General features: G+C 40.0%; 2 protein-coding genes across 6 annotated transcripts in view; one reads left to right on the top strand and one right to left on the bottom strand.

Moving 5' to 3' along the window:
- rsf1a (remodeling and spacing factor 1a) overlaps nucleotides 1-9,179 on the bottom strand; it is a 105,792-nt gene extending 96,613 nt beyond the window's left edge. For 2 of the 3 annotated variants that reach the window (XM_072576795.1, XM_072576794.1), the window contains exon 1: nucleotides 8,920-9,179. In XM_072576795.1, the coding sequence (XP_072432896.1) occupies nucleotides 8,920-9,160 (241 nt within the window). In that variant the 5' untranslated portion in view covers nucleotides 9,161-9,179. The remainder of the gene's footprint in view (nucleotides 1-8,919) is intronic. The other variant, XM_072576793.1, reaches the window with a different exon arrangement.
- A 15-nt stretch (nucleotides 9,180-9,194) lies between these two features.
- The window catches only part of aamdc (adipogenesis associated, Mth938 domain containing), a 51,617-nt gene continuing 44,641 nt past the window's right edge, over nucleotides 9,195-16,170 (top strand). For 2 of the 3 annotated variants that reach the window (XM_072576799.1, XM_072576801.1), the window contains exon 1: nucleotides 9,198-9,324. The gene's annotated coding sequence lies outside the window, so the exon portion shown is untranslated. Of the gene's footprint in view, nucleotides 9,325-16,170 lie in introns of all 3 variants that reach the window. The other variant, XM_072576802.1, reaches the window with a different exon arrangement.

Genomic DNA, 16,170 nt, shown 5'->3' with positions numbered 1-16,170 from the left:
GTTAGTAAGTTTGCAGACAACAACGAAATTGGAGGTGTAGTGGACAGCAAAGAGGGTTACCTCAGATTAAAACAGGATCTGGACCAGATGGGCCAATGGGCTTAATTCAGATAAGTGCGAGGTGCTGCATTTTGGGAAAGCAAATCTTAGCAGGACTCATACACTTAATGGTAAGGTCCTAGGTAGTGTTGCTGAACAAAGAGACCTTGGAGTGCAGGTTCATAGCTCCTTGAATGTGGAGTCGCAGGTAGATAGGATAGTGAAGACGACATTTGGTATGCTTTCCTTTTTTGGTCAGTGTATTGAAGAGAGGAGTTGGGTAGTCATGTTGCAGCTTTACAGGACGTTGGTGAGGCCACTTTTGGAATATTGTGTGCAATTCTGGTCTCCTTCCTATTGAAAAGATGTTGTGAAACTTGAAAGGGTTCAGAAAAGATTTACAGGGATGTTGCCAGGGTTGGAGGATGTGAGCTATTGGGAGAGGCTGAACAGGCTGGGGCTGTTTTCCCTGGAGCGTCAGAGGCTGAAGGGTGACCTTATAGAGGTTTACAAAATTATGAGGGGCATGGAATGGGTAAATAGGCAAAGTCTTTTCCCTGGTGTCAGGGAGTCCAGAACTCGAGGGCAGAGGTTTACGGTGAGAGGGGAAAGATATAAAAGAGACCTAAGGGGTAACATTTTCATGCAGAGGGTGGGTACGGGTATGGAATGAGCTGCCAGAGGAAGTGGTGGAGGCTGGTACAATTGCAACATTTAAGAGGCATTTGGAAGGGTACATGGATAGGAAGGGTTTGAAGAGATATGGGCCGGGTGCTAGCAGGTGGGACTAGATTGGGTTGGTACATCTGGTCGGCATGGACGGGTTGGATTCAAGGGTTTGTTTTCGTGCTATACATCTTTATGACTCTATTGCATAATTATAATGGCACCTCTTAGGACACCTTCAACTTTCAAAAAAACAAAAAAAGACCCTATCGATTCATCCATTCCTGATAGATTTATCCATTTGTATGCGCTCTGCCTGAAGGCAGATCTTTGGCTCAAAAGTCTGCTGATGCTTCATCTTGTACAGTTTTCTTGGCAGTATGTCAGTGGTGGCTTATAATCTCACAGTTCTGATGTCTCCATGTTAGTCTTCAGTATTCCCACATCCTTCTTATAATATGGAAAGCAGTATTGTAAATTATATTCCAAATACTTTGCTTTAAATGGTTACCTTTAAGAACAGGTCCTGCTCCTCGGATGCTGCCTGAACTGCTGTGCTTTTCCAGCACCACTCTACTCCAGAATGGCAGCACTTTAACAACTCCATGCAATGTGTTACAGTTTAACAACTTTGCACAACCAGTGAGAATGTAGGGTTTCTATCTAGATAACTGGTTTGGTTCAGGAATCCCCTCTGGCATGGCAGTCTCTGCTCCATTTGTTGCAGATGAAGGAATTGGGCCAAGAAAGTGCAGGATTCACTGCCCAAGTTCTTTTATGGCCTCTTTCCAATCAGATGAGCTTTCTATTGTTCTTCACCCTCTTCAAAGTCTGCTCTTACCAGTCATAATCCAGTTTATATTCTACTTACTAAATTGAATCAAACCTCCATCATCAAGTGGAGGTTTTTTGCCTCATGTTGCAAATACATTTCTAGGATCCTGTTTTGAGATTCACATGGAGGTAAAATGTATTGTTAGGAGTGCAGAGCTCAAAACATAGAAACATTATTTGATGTCTAGACTTGCTTGTGGGAAATAAGAAACTGGGAAAGCTGATTAGCAAATCATATTCTGCATTTTTCTTATGAGTCAGGTATCAGAAATTAACAACTTATTCTTCATACGCAAGCAATTCATCACAGCATTGAATCCAGCACCTTGATAATACAATACACCTCCTTATGGATCCCAAATAGACAGAATTTCCAGATTGTAGTGTACATATATTATATTTCCAATGTAAACAAAACAATTTCTAATTACAAAGACACTCCAAGTCTTCAGTGTTCAGATACTGCACAGTGTAGTTGGTTGATGCATTTTTGCAACAGATGAAAGACCACATAAACATGTCTAGGTGAAATTTGACCTGAAGGAATTTCTCACATCTTCAAACAACAGCCTTCATATAAACAAGGACTCAAGAGTGACGTAGCTCAAAGTTATTTTCTAACAGAATGACATTAATCACTGCCTTCAGGACAGAAAAAGGGGGGGAGGGGAGTTTTGGGTTTTTTTTGCCCTGAAACATAAAACATTCACTTCAAACTATGGAACATTTGCACATTTTCCAAATTCCCACTCACTTTGTACTGCACACGATCAGACAATTCATCAGATCTATAGCCTAATGTTTTATTTGACTCAAGATAACAAAGAATTTCAGTGGGCCAATGAAATAGTGACCATTCGCTGTCAACTCAGGAGTGGTAAAGAAAAGATAAAGATCTCCAAACATTGGAGCAATCCTTCAACATTGAAAGCTTTGTGTCCCTTTGTAGTTTGAGAATGTCAACGAATAAGTAAAATCAACGTTTGCCTGTAATAGAGCTAATCAGTGAAGAACCCCAACAAGATAGCTGTAATCTTTTATAATCAACTCCTGTTCATCTGAGCTAGGGGTGTAGGAATTCTTCCAGTGAGTTAAAATTGTTATTTTTAAGTACAGCTTTGCCAAGAACTAAATCAGCATGTATGAGAACGACCTGTACACAATCAACACAATCAAAAAAAGCAAAGCAGTCACCTCACAATCATGCTTCATTACATTACACTGCAGCTCCTGTTCCATGTACACATTGTCCTAACATTTAACATTGGATTAATTAGGTGGTAACTATGACAGAAAATTTACTTGAAATAAATTGGGATTTGCTATCGATATTAAAGAGGAACAGGTTACTGGAGTGAACGTGTGCAAGCTTATGAGTCCTCACTAAAATAAATGCATTGTATTATCCCAAGCAATATTTAAAATAGTAATACTTATGCCCCTTAAAATTAGAAAATTTCTTCCTTTATCAAGTATTTTTAACTTATTTCTATCCCTTCACTTCATCAATCCTGGTGCCAGTATTAATGCACGATTAGCTAAAAAAAAGCCCTCAAACTATTGCTTTAAAGCATATCTTATTAATTTTGTGGCATAATTAAACATGGAACTGTGGATGCTGGAGATCTGAAACAAAAACAGAAATTACTAGTGAAACTCCAACAGGTCTGCCAGCACCTGTGGAGAGAAAGCAGAGTTAACACAAAGTCCAGTGATGAAGGTCATTCCAAATTTCAGTTTTACTTTAGTGGTGCATTTTTTAAAACCACTTCTACAGCACAGCTATGTTGTCTCCCAGTCCAGCAGAGCCACGATTTAAAAATTCTCATCCAAGTGTTTAAATCTGACCATGACCTTACCCTTTCCTATTTCTAACATTCTCATATGTTGCACCTCAAGAGAACTTCTGCATTCCTCCAATTCTGGTTTCTTGCATCTTCAACATCTTTCATACAACCATTATGATAGTTTGTCTTTACCAGCAAAGTCTCAAAAGAGCTGGAGTTACCTTCTGAAACTTTCTATGCTCTGCCTCCACCTTCATAACCACTGTGCCTAGATCTACAGAAGTTGTTTGATAACATGCCACAAAGACTACTGTGGAAAATAAAAAGTAGGGGGTAACATAATGGCATGGATAGAAGACTGGTTAGGTAACAGGAAACAAAAATCAAGCATAAGTGGTTCTTTTGTGGTTAACAGGACATAACAAATGGTGCGCCACAAAGATAAGCGCTGCTGCCTCAACCTTTTATAATTTACATCAATGTGTTGGATTCATTGTTTTAAAATTAATTCATAGGACGTAGGTTTCATTGGCTGGGCATAAATCAATGAATGAACCCAAGTACATGGTGTAGGTACATCCGTAATGCTGTTGGGCATAGTGTTCCCAGAGTATGACCCAATGACAGTGAAGGATCAGCAATATGTTTGAAATCAGGACGGGGATTGGCTTGAAGACAAACTTGCAGGGCATTTCTGGGTATTTATTGCCCTCATCTTTGTAGATAGCAGTGGGCAGAGGTTCAGAAGGTGCTGTTTAGAAAGCCTCAGCAGATTTCTGCAGTGCATCTTGTAGTTGGCACACATGACTGCTGCTAGTTTGTCTATGGTAAAGTGAGCGAATGTTTGTGAACATGGTGATGTGAGCAGGACAAGAGTGCAAATTTATTCCTACATAGTATACATATGACAGAGCTCAACATCAGTTTTTTTTTTGCAAATGCGCCAATGGTAATGTTGTGTTGTAATTGCATGATGCAGATCAGAACTGACTCCCATACTGTCCTGGTAAACTGCACTCATCTGCAGTAACAGTGCAGGCCATTACAAACGCAAGTTCTGTTTACCATTCAGTGGCCACTGCAAGGAGAAAGATCTACATTGTGGTGTCATGTGAGTAGATGATTAAATGGTGTCATCTGCCCTCCTAGATTCCTCTGAACCTTGAACCAACATGGTACAGGAGTTGAAGATTGCATGGGAGGTGGAGGCAGGGAAAAGGAGGTGCAAAGGAAATTCACCATCATGTCTTTTGCACAAACAGGAGTAGCCAATTAAGCCTCTTATGCCTGCTCTACCATTGTATTATAGCATACTAATCAGTACTTTATATATCTGGAGCGAAGTGAGAAAGGATGCATTCAGAAACATACCAACTGAAACAATAGATATTTTAAAAAATATAACTAGTTACTCAGATGACTACATAATTGTTATGTTTGGAAAGGGTATTAAGAAAACAAATTGCCTCCTGTGATACAGCTCAGATCAGTTTGAAGCTAGTCACAGAATGGCTTCAGCATTTCTTCATTCACATAAAAGCTGTGTGCTACAGCATCTGCAAAGTGACTTGGTCACATTTTTTCTGCATAATTGAGTGAGTTCATTGAAAAATATCTTAGATGCAACTAAAGAATTAATGAAATTGAGACAATAATAAAGGTTTAGAATTTCAGAAACAATAAGGCAAGGATGATGACTTGCAGATAAACATTCTATAATAAGCAGACTGCACAAACATGAAAAAAAACTATGATTCTATGCAAACTTTTCTTCCTGCCTTCTTATAAATACTGGGGATGCTTCATTATGATGTTATGTATTTCTCAATGTTCTCTAACATCACAATCATTCTGGCATTTTGGTAACGATAGAAACTCTTGTTTTTAATTTCTTTCCACGATCACAATATCATGTCCCTCATTACACAGCTTCCCAAATGGATATCCATATCCTGCTTCAAAGTCATTGTTTAAATTTTGAATCAATGGCCTGGAATCAATTAATTTTACTTTATTACAAGATGATAAGAAACAAGAACATTTGGCCCCTCAAGTCTGCTCCACCATTCAATAAGACTGTGATTATCCAGCATTCCTCACGTCCATTTTCCCCATAATCCTAGATTCCCCTACTGATCAAGAATCTACCTATTCTCAGTCTTAAATATACGCAAGGACTGACTCATAGCCTTCAGTCACAAAGTTCTCCAAAGACAACTCTCAGAGATGAAATTCCTCAAATCAGTCTTGGTGCTCTAATTCTGAGACTATGCTTTCTGCCCCTTCAGCACATCATCTAGCTTAGCATTCACCCCATCAAGACCCCTAAGAATGTTACATGTTTCAATGACATTACCTTACATTCTTCCAAATTCCAATGAGTAGCGTCCAACTTGTTTAACCTTTGGTTTTAAGACAAACTTTCTATACTAGGGATTAACCTAGTGAACATTCTTTGAACTGGATACAGTCCTGGAAGTAAAGGAACTTTTCCTGCAATTGTGTTTTTTTAAAATAAAGGCAAGTTTGCATTTTCGAAGCATTTTTACAACCACAACATCTTTTAAAGTCTGTTGCAGTCAATAAAGTACTTTTATAATGTATTCATTGCTATAATGCATTAAACTGATTTAACCTGTATTCCACAATTACATATTTTGCTAGAGAAACATTGCACTGTTATTTACCCTATCAACTCCTTTTGTTAACTAAAATATCTCAATTAAACCAATACACATGCTCATCTCAAAAGTCTTAACCACGAGGAGGCCATTCAGCCCATGCCAATCTTCTGTTGAGCAATCCAAGCAGCCCTGTACTCCCACTCCACCCATTAACCCTTCAAGCCTGAGTTAAGATTTTCATAAGGAAATTGGATCACTATTTGTCAAGTGAAAGTGTGCAGGGCAAAAAGGAAGGGCAGTAGTTCTAGATAAAACTGTCCTTTCGGAGAACAAATGCAGAAATTACAATAGTTAATGACAACCAAGTTTTCCCAGTCTTTCCTCATTTCGATCCTTCATGTCTAGGAGTATGAAGAAGTTGTCACTCGACTTTCTTTGTGCACAACATATATTTCTTGCAATGAACTGTCAAATATTCTAACTCAAAAAGTCAAGAAAAATTAATGGTCGGAAAATGCTGCAAATATATTTGTATCTTAAAAAGACTTCAGAAAGGAAGGGTTATGGATGCCAACTTGTTTACTGTTTCTTTTGTTTTCTGTTCTTATTAAGTGAGGTTTGATCATCAATTTAGACAATTGCCATGGCATTCCCCTGCTTTCATATTCTAAACCCGATGAACTCTTTTGCCCCATTATATCTCTGATCATGTTTTGTTTGGATCTATAAGATAGATTTTTCTAGCATGCAACCAGATGCCTAAATCTCCCTGTTCAGCTTGTCTCTTACACCATCCTGTTTCCCAACTTGCAATATATTTCCACCTACTAGTCTTATATATGATATATGTTTTGTGAAGTAAAGTGCCACATGTAAGTGTCAGAAGTTTCTGGAACCTCAACCAAGCCGTCACCTTCTGACATGATCTGAGTCAGTGATCGACAATCTATTCATCGGAGAACAACCTTGTGCACAGCCCAATCCTGTCCTCATACATATTTTCCAGCAAACAGATACTGGACTTCGAACAAGAACACTGTCAGTTTTCTTCCCCTTCCTAGCCTCATGCAGCAGCCAACATCAGGGGCCGAAGGGCTGTTCTGTGCTGTACTTTTCTATGTTCTAAGATCATGCTAACTCATGACAGACCATGTGAATTTAAGACCTAGATTCACCAACCTGACTTAAGAACCAAACCATGCAGTTCAACAAGAAATATTCACTGAGCAATAACCATTACGAGCACAAGCATCTGCCACTTCAGGCACATTACCTAATATACTCAGCTAAAAGTTCATGTGAAATTGCCAGCATACAACCACAGCACAGTCATTGTCATTTCCAAAAGCAAAAAAAGTATGAACAGTTTGCAACTGTCACAAAGAACAAAACTCTGTAGATGCCAGAAATCAGAAATATCAGAACATGGCAGCATCTACAGGGAGGTCGACGTTTTGTGCAAAAGCCCTTCATCAGGATGAAGGGCTGATGAAGGGCTTTTGCCCGAAACATCGATTTTCCTGCTCCTTGGATGCTGTCTGACCTGCTGTGCTTTTCCAGCACTACTCTAATCGAGACTGATTTCCAGCATCTGCAGTATCCACTTCTGCCTAGCATCTACTGGGAGAGGAAGAAAGTTAACAATCCAGTTTAATAATTATTCATCAGTGCTGCATTTCTAAATGGACTGAAAATTAGTCAATCGCAAAATTTCAAGTGCCTTTTAATACCCTGAATCCTATTTATAAGAGAAAATTCTACAAATACTCATCAAATCAGTCAGCATTTGTACTCAAATAAACTATGCTTCCAATAAAGTCTTTATCAGAATAAAGTTATTTGGTATTGACTGCCTTGATTGATTAGTAGGAAGTGAGGACAGATGAAGGGCTTTTGCCCAAAACGTCAATTCTCCTGCTCCTCAGATGCTGTCTGACCTGCTGTGCTTTCCCAGCACCACACACACTGCCTTGAATCAATGGAAGGTGACCAACCAAAAACATTAACATTGTTTTTCTCTCCAAAAAGGTGTTACCCAACCTGCTGAGAACATCTAGAAACAAAAATAGAAATTGTTGGAAAAGCTCAGCAAGTCTAGCAGCATCTGTGGAGAGAAATCAGAGTTAACGATCATGTCAAGTGATTTTCCTCAGTACATCCAACATATTCTGTTTTTGTTAATGGAGCAAAACTGGATATTTCAAAACTTAAACAAGAACATCTGGTCGATTATAAGAAACAATTATTTAAATACATGGAATTAAATCGTTTCCCTTCAATAATGCAGTTCTATTTCAATGCACCTTTTACACCAACCTCATACTCTCATTTGATTTAGCTGAGCTTCAAGTGAGAGAGTGAAAAATCAAAAACTTGCAAACACACAAAACCACATTAAAATTTCAAATGAGATGCTCGTGTTTCATATCTGAAACAGAATTATGAAAAATTATGCAAAAAGAGCAAAAACACTAATGTGGAATCCTTTTTATAAAAACGAAAAAACGACAAAAGAAACAAGGATTATTGGAAGAGAATTTAGAAAATAGAAAGGGAAGGGGGAAAACAGGGATTAAAAACGAGGGGGCGATCGAGGAGGAAAAAGGCTTCAAAGTAGGAGATGGAAAAAGTAAAGGTGAGAAATATTTTCATTCTTTTCTTACTTTTAACAGGAAGTCTCAAGTGATGCAGGCGCATGCGTGGTATTAAAAGGCGCTTGATATTTTGGCAATTGATTGTTGATTTTTGTGTCGTTCGAAAAATTGTTGGAGATTATTTGGTTCGTTGGCCACGTACGAGTCAAAAAAGGAGAGAGGATTGAGCTAGTTTTGATTCTAAACCCATGCGTGGTTACCACACATAATAGACATGGGGGATGCTAGATGATCCCGTCTCTGCTTTATTAACAGCATTTCATCTCAAACATCAGCTTATTCGGTCTTCTCCTAGGTAATTTATTTCGGCCTTACCAGATTTTTTGTTTTCCAGCGCTTCTTCCAGCTCGGGGAAGGTGAATTCGGGCAGTTCCAACGAGGCGCCATAGCGCTCTAGGAAAGAACAGACAACGGCGAAATTGGGCTTAGAGGCGACCGCCGCCATCTTAGTGTCGGAGGACTCCGCGCAGTCCTCCGCTATCCCGACGAGCAACGCTAGCTTCCTCTCCGCACCCCTGCTTTCCCAGCACGCCCGAGCCGGGCTAGAAGTAAACATAGATTGGGGGCGTTTGGAGGAACAGGCAGGTCAGGAAGAATCTTCCACGTCCCGTCCTGCACCGCGCTCAAAGAGCCAGGCACGAGCAAAGGATTCGACGGGAGGGAGCAAGAGCGGCCGTTGCCCTAGTAACCGTTGGTTAGCAACTGGCCCAGGGAGTTGAGGTAATGGTGAAAGTTAGTCGAAAAGTTCATTAAATGCTTATTCTCTTTCTTTCACGAAGGAGGGGAATGAAACTCACAGAAGATATTAGCTGCTTTATTTTAATTTTTTTAAATATAAGTGGTGGGAAAAGAGGATTGTAATTGGTAAATTTGTTTGAGCTGTAGGCCGACGGTTGAATTGTTTTGCTGTTTCTTTTATTCATTCATGGGATGTGGGAGTCACTTGCACAGGCATTAATTGTCCATCCCTAATTGCAGAGTCAACCACATGGCAATGGCTCTGGACTCACAAGTAGGCCAGACTGGATTAGTTAAGAGTCAAAAAAAAACCTGCAGACGCTGGAATCCAAAGTAGACAGGCAGGAGGCTGGAAGAACACGCCAAGCCAGGCAGCAACAGGAGGTGGAGAAGTCAATATTTCGGGTGTAACCTTTCTTCAGATCTGGGCTGGTTGGCAGATTTCCTTCCCGAAAGGCCATGAGTGAGCTAGATTTGTTTTCTCTCAGCAATTGCTTCATGATTGTTGTTGGAACCTTAATATTTTTAAATTGCATTCAAGTTCAACCCAGGTACCCAGAATATCACCGAGGTCATAAGACATAGGAGCAGAAATTAGACCATTCAGCCCATTGAGTCTGCTCTGCCAGTCAATCATGGTTAGAGACAAAAGAAACTGCAGATACTGGAATCCAAAGTAGACAGGCAGGAGGCTGGAAGAACACAGCAAGCTAGGCAGTACCAGGAGGTGGAGAAGTTGTTGTTTTGGGTGTAACCCTTCTTCAGGACTGCCAAAATGTCAACTTCTCCACTACCTAATGCTGCCTGGCTTGCTGTGTTCTTCCAGCCTCCTGCCTGTCTATCTGCAGTCCTCACTTTCTCCTTAACTATAAACATACAACCATAAACCTTTAAGTGTTGGCCAGTTTTGTTACAGATGTATGAAACTTTAGTTGGGCCACATGTGGAATATTGCATGTCGTTCTGATGACTGCACTACCAGAAGGACTTGGATGCTTTGGAGAGGGTGCAGAGAAGGTTTACCAGGATGTTGCCTGGTCTGAAGAGTTTTAGTTCGGAGGACAAGTTGAATAAACTCAGATTGTTTTCATTGAAAAGATGGAAGCTAAGGGTCAACCTGGTAGAGGTCAACAAAATTATGAGAAGCATTAGCAAGTTTTGAGAAGATTTGTAGCTCAGATTGATGTTCTAGATGTAAATTTGCTCACTCAGCTGGAAGGTCCATTTTCAGATGTTTCGTAGCCATACCAGGTAACATCTACAGTGAGCATGATGTGGAAAGGTCAACTACAAGAGAGCACAGGTTCAAGGTGAGAGGGAAAGTTTAGGGGAGAAGTTTGGAGAATGTTTTTTCACAGAGAAGGTGGTGAGTGCCTGGAACACACTGCCAGTGGACAGTGGAAGCAGGCACATTAGCAATGTTTAAGGCATGTCTTGATAGACATATGAATGGGAGACAGAGGGATAGAAACTGAGTATGGGCAATACGTAGCAGGTCTAAATCAAGATTAGGAATTGGCACATGCTTGGTGGGCTGAAGGGTCTGTTCCTGTACTGTATTGTGTTCTATCGTATTGTATTACCAGTCCTATTTGCCTGCATTTGGTCCATATCCCTCTAAATTTTTGCTATTCATGCACCTGTCCAAATGTCTTTTAAATATTGTAATTGCACCTATCTCTACCACTTTCTGTGGCAATTCATTCCATTCATGCACCACTCGCTGTGTCAAAAAGTTGACTCTCGAGTCCCTTTTAAATTTTTCCCTTCTCACCTTAAGTCTGTATCCTCTAGTTTTACCCTGGGGAAAAGACCTTATCTATACCCCACAAGCCTGATTTGTCATTCACCGCGATCACAGTCAATCTGTGGTCCAACTCTATAAATCACTCTTTAGCCCATATCCCCTCAGATCTCTTTTTAACAAAAATAAATTATCTGTCTCAAGCTGATCTATATAGCACCTTTTTGGGATCTGAGGATGTATGCGCAAGAAGTTTTAAAATGCACTCAAGTGTTATAATGTAGGGAACATAGCAGCCAATTTGTGCATAGCAAGCTCCCACAAATGTGAGCATTGAATTATACTGACCAGATTGTCTATTGTTATGACAGGGTGGTGAACCCTTCTGCTAATTAAACCAAAAGCCCAGAAGAGCTCACCTTGCCTCATATGAGTACGGAGAACTCCCAATTTCCACACTTTAAAGAACAGATATCAATTTATTCTCTATCTTTAAAAGTGAACATTAAACAACAACTATTTACAACTCTAAGGCTCTTTCTTTTAAAGGTTCCTTATCTACTTCCCATTCTGTAACAGTATTGTTCCAATAAAAGCCCCTATTAAAATTACATCAACTTAATTTCAAAACCAAACAGCAGCTGTCATCGTCAGCATATGTCATCGCTCAGCTACAGATCTCCCTGAGTCATCTTTGATCCTTTGTTGCAAAGATGTTTCATATGAAAAAGGTATCTTTTATGGAGAGAGTTTTGAATGATCGTCTCTTGATGTCAGTTTACTCTGTCACTAGCTAACTCTCAAAATGCTGGCTACTTCATACCCCAAACATCGGAACGTCTCATTGGTTTGATGTTGTCAAAACAGCAAAGTTCAAATTCAGTTAGGTTTTAGTATCCTGGGGTATAATGTAAACCGATTGGTTAAAAGCAAATGGTGGTCAAAACAACTGAGGTATCTAGTTTACATCTAAAAATTAAATATTTTCAATGTTCCAGTACACTCAGACTGCTAGTCAGTCACATGACAGTTGCCTGCAAACTCTCACTTGCCAAAAGGTACAGTACACGCCTTCAACTTCTCTCTTAAAGGTACAGTACACGCCTTCAACTTCATAACACTAACATAGTAATGTTGATTGAGGGATAAGTATTGGCCAGCACACCAATTTGACAGTGCTGTGGATGATTAAAAGTGCAACTAAGACACACCAAGTGGGTCCTCAATTTAGGATGTCGTCAAAAAAGCCAACACTTCTGACAGTCAGTCCTTCTGCACTTTACTGGAGTGCAGCCTAGAGTTTGTTTTGCATTCCTCAGTTCTGGAGTGAGACTTGATCTATCACCAAAGGCCGGAGTGCTGATTGATTTTGGAATATTTATGAGACTTTTTAATCCAACACCCAACAGATGTGGTGTTTTGTGAAAGGTTGAACGTGTCATACCCAATTCTGTCTGCTTTATTTGTGGGTGAGAAGATGCTGCCACCAATCATCTTTTCTTTGGCTGGATCTAAGGTCTAATGGATCTTCAGTGGTTGAAGATCAACCAATATTGCGTGTTAACATGAAGATACTCTTGTCTTAACAAGAAGAATATGGTGTGTTAGCAATTTGGTACAAATTACAGAATCAGAATCAGAATCCCTACAGTGTGGAAACAAGACCTTTGGCCCAGCAATCCACACTGACCCTGTGAAGAGTAACCCACCTAGACCCATTCCCCCATTACTCTACATTTCCCCCTGACTAATGCATCTAAACCTAGACATCCCTGAACGCTATGGGCAATATACCATGGCCAATTCACCTAACCTGTACATCTTTGGATCATGGGAGGAAACTGGAGCACCCAGAGGAAATCCATGCAGACATGGGGAGAATGTGCAAACTCCACAGTTGCCAGAGGCTGGAATCAAACCATGGTCCCTGGCGCTGTGAGGCAGAAGTGCTAACCATTGAGTCACCGTGCCACTTACGTTAGTTTGTTATACATTGTTATTAAGACTATAAGATGTGGGAGAAGTAGCCCATTGAGTCTGTTCTGCCATTCAATGAACTCAAGACCAATCTGAAATTCCTCAATCCATTTTCTAGATATTCCTTGATTCCCTTTCTGATTAATAATCTGTCTATCTCAGCTTTGACTACCTTTAATCCCCTAAGCTCAACAGCTGTGGATTGTAAATAATTCCACAGACACTCAACTCTCTGAAAGAAGAAATTCCTCCTCATCTTTGTCTTAAGTGTGCAGCCCCCTTGCTCTGAGCTTACGCCCTCTGGTCCTCGACTCATCTCAGTAAGCTTTTCTGTCATTCTTCTGTATTCCAAAAAGTACATACCCAATGTACTCAATCTCTTCTCATTAGAAGGCCCTTCCATACCTGGTATGAGTCTCGTAAACCCTGTCTGGACTGCCTCCAATGCCATTTACATCTTTGCTAAAATAAGGGGCCTAAAATCATTCACAGTATTACAGCTGTACAGTTTTAGCAAAACCTCCTTACTTTTATATTCCATCCCTTTGAAATAAAGGCTAATATTGGAGTTGCCTTCCGAAATACCTGTTAAACTTGAATGCTAGCTTTTTGTGGTCCTTGGATGAGGACTCCAAAATCCCTCCGCTCTGTAGCTTTATGCGGCTCTTATATTCTTCCTGTCAAAATGCATATCCATATAATGGCAAACACTACATTCCAACTGCGAAGTTTTTGCCCAATCACTTAACCTGTCTACATCACTCTGCAAACTCTGTCATTCTCTTCACTTGCTTTTCCACCTATTTTAGTGTCATCAGCTCACTTGATCAACATACAGTCACTTTCCAGCTCACTAATCTGTATTGCAAAAAATTGTGGTGAGAAGACCTTGAGTTCTTGTGGTTCAGTGGTAGTATTCCTATCTTTAAACCAGGAGATCTGAGTTCTGGTCCTGTCTATTCCAGAGGTATATTGTAGCATAACTGAACAGGTTAATTAAAAATCTGAGATTAGTTATGGGTTTTATAGTTCTGAGATTCCAAGATATTCTACTTATCCTCACCGAAGTCGGTAGAACATAATTGTGTAGCGTGGAGAATTAATACAGTCACCAACATTTAGAACCATTTCATCATACAATGCTCTGGTTAACTGAACTATAATTACCACTTAGACAACGTGTAGAGCTTCCATAGATCAGGTTCCAGCTGCGCATATAATCAAATATGTTTCTCACACAGAATTTGGTGATGAGTTGACTCTTGGTGTCCAATACTGATTAACACTGTAACATAACCTGAGGAATCTGTTGGTGCACTTGGGATATTATGCCTTCTCTTGCCTTTTCATTTTGTTCAAAGCTGGGCTGAGAAAACATCTGAGAGGAGATTGCAAAGTTGTTAGCAAGTTTTTTTTTAAGCTGCTTTATTTCACAGACAACAAGTAAACATCCAGCACAACAATCATGCTCACTTTTAGTTCAAATCATTGTACTTTTTACTATTTCCTGAGATGTAGGTATCACAAGCAGAATTAATTTTCAGTTTGATTCCTTTATTTTCAGAACTGGGTAAATGTGAGCACCATTAGCAAACTTAAGTACAGGGATAAGAAGAGGGAGGATAAGCAAGGATAGATTTAAGACAGGGTGGCTATGAACAAAAGAAATAAAAGCAGGAGAAGATTGTTTGACCCCTCTGTTTCTCTCCAATTCAATTCGATCATGACTAGTTACGATTATCCATTATGAGAAGAAACTAATTAATTTGTCACCGCTTCTTGTTATGACTAAGACGGGGAAGTGCAGAGTTGTTTGGGTTCCACTGATCCAAAAGTAATATGAAGAGGTAATATTGATAAACATATAAAGTCAGTAATATAGAACTAAAAAATGCTTATCCCTGTAAATATCCCCAAAAACGTACACAAACACGTTCTTCATGAAAAGTAAAAAAAAAAGATCTGCAGAGATTGGCTTTCCAAAAATAAATACTTTGACTAATGGATTATTCTTGAAGTCAAAAGGTTAAAGTATAAGATATATTTTGGAGTCTGTTTCTCTGATATTTTGTGCAGCCAAGTCACTAATCATGCATAATCATCTTTGAGAATCTTGAGAAAATCTTGAGAATTTCCGTCAATCACTCAAAACAACAAATAGGTTTCGTGCTGAACTGATGTGGAAGATTTTCTTTTTGGAAATGGGAAGGATCAGCTGGGCAGCTTGTTCAGAGAAAACTTTTCTCCAGCTTATCTTGTTCTCAGCAGGTATCTCTCTAACACAGATGTTTCTTTCCATGCTTACCTTCAACTAATGGATGATATAGTGGCTCAGAGATCACGACTGCTATCTCACAGCACCAGAGACCCAGGTTCTATTCCAGCCTTGCGTGATTGTTTGCGTGGAGTTTGCACGTTCTCCCTGTGTCTGCTCCAGGTGCTCCAGTTTTCTCCCAGAGTCAAAAGGTGTGCACATTAGACAGATTGGCTATGATAAATTGCTCCATAGTGTTCAAGATGTGTAGGCTAGGTGGATTAATCATGGTAAATATTGCATTCCAGTAATCAGGTGAAGGACTGAGTCTGGGTGGATGCTGTTCAGAGGTCATTGCAGACTTGATGGGCCAAACGGCCTCTTTCTACATTGTAGGGATTCTATGAAGCAGATAAAACAAGGACAGTGATCTGAGGATACAAGCAGCAATATTCTGGAGTATGGAGGGATGATTAGGAGAAGATTGTCGGCAGTATTTGACCAAGGGATTCATCAAAGAACCTGAGCAAGAGTGGAGTTAATCAGGAGCAAAACTATCTTTTGGCTGGAATTAAACTTAACTTAAAGGAAGATGGTTGTGGAGGTAATTTATTTTTCTGTCGAAGTTCCTCAGGGTAGTGTCACAGGCCCAAACATCATGGGCGGCACGGTGGTTAGCACTGCTGCCTCACAGCGCCAGAGACCCAGGTTCAATTCCAGCCTCAGGCGACTAATTGTGTGGAGTTTGCACATTCTCCCCGTGTCTGCATGGGTTTCCTCCGGGTGGTCCGGTTTCCTCCCACAGTCCAAAAAATTTGTGGGTTAGGTGAATTGGCCATGCTAAATTGCCCAT

Source organism: Chiloscyllium punctatum, chromosome 9, assembly GCF_047496795.1.
Source record: "Chiloscyllium punctatum isolate Juve2018m chromosome 9, sChiPun1.3, whole genome shotgun sequence".
In the NCBI taxonomy this organism is placed as follows: Eukaryota; Metazoa; Chordata; class Chondrichthyes; order Orectolobiformes; family Hemiscylliidae; genus Chiloscyllium; species Chiloscyllium punctatum.
This window is presented reverse-complemented; position numbering and strand designations above follow the sequence as displayed.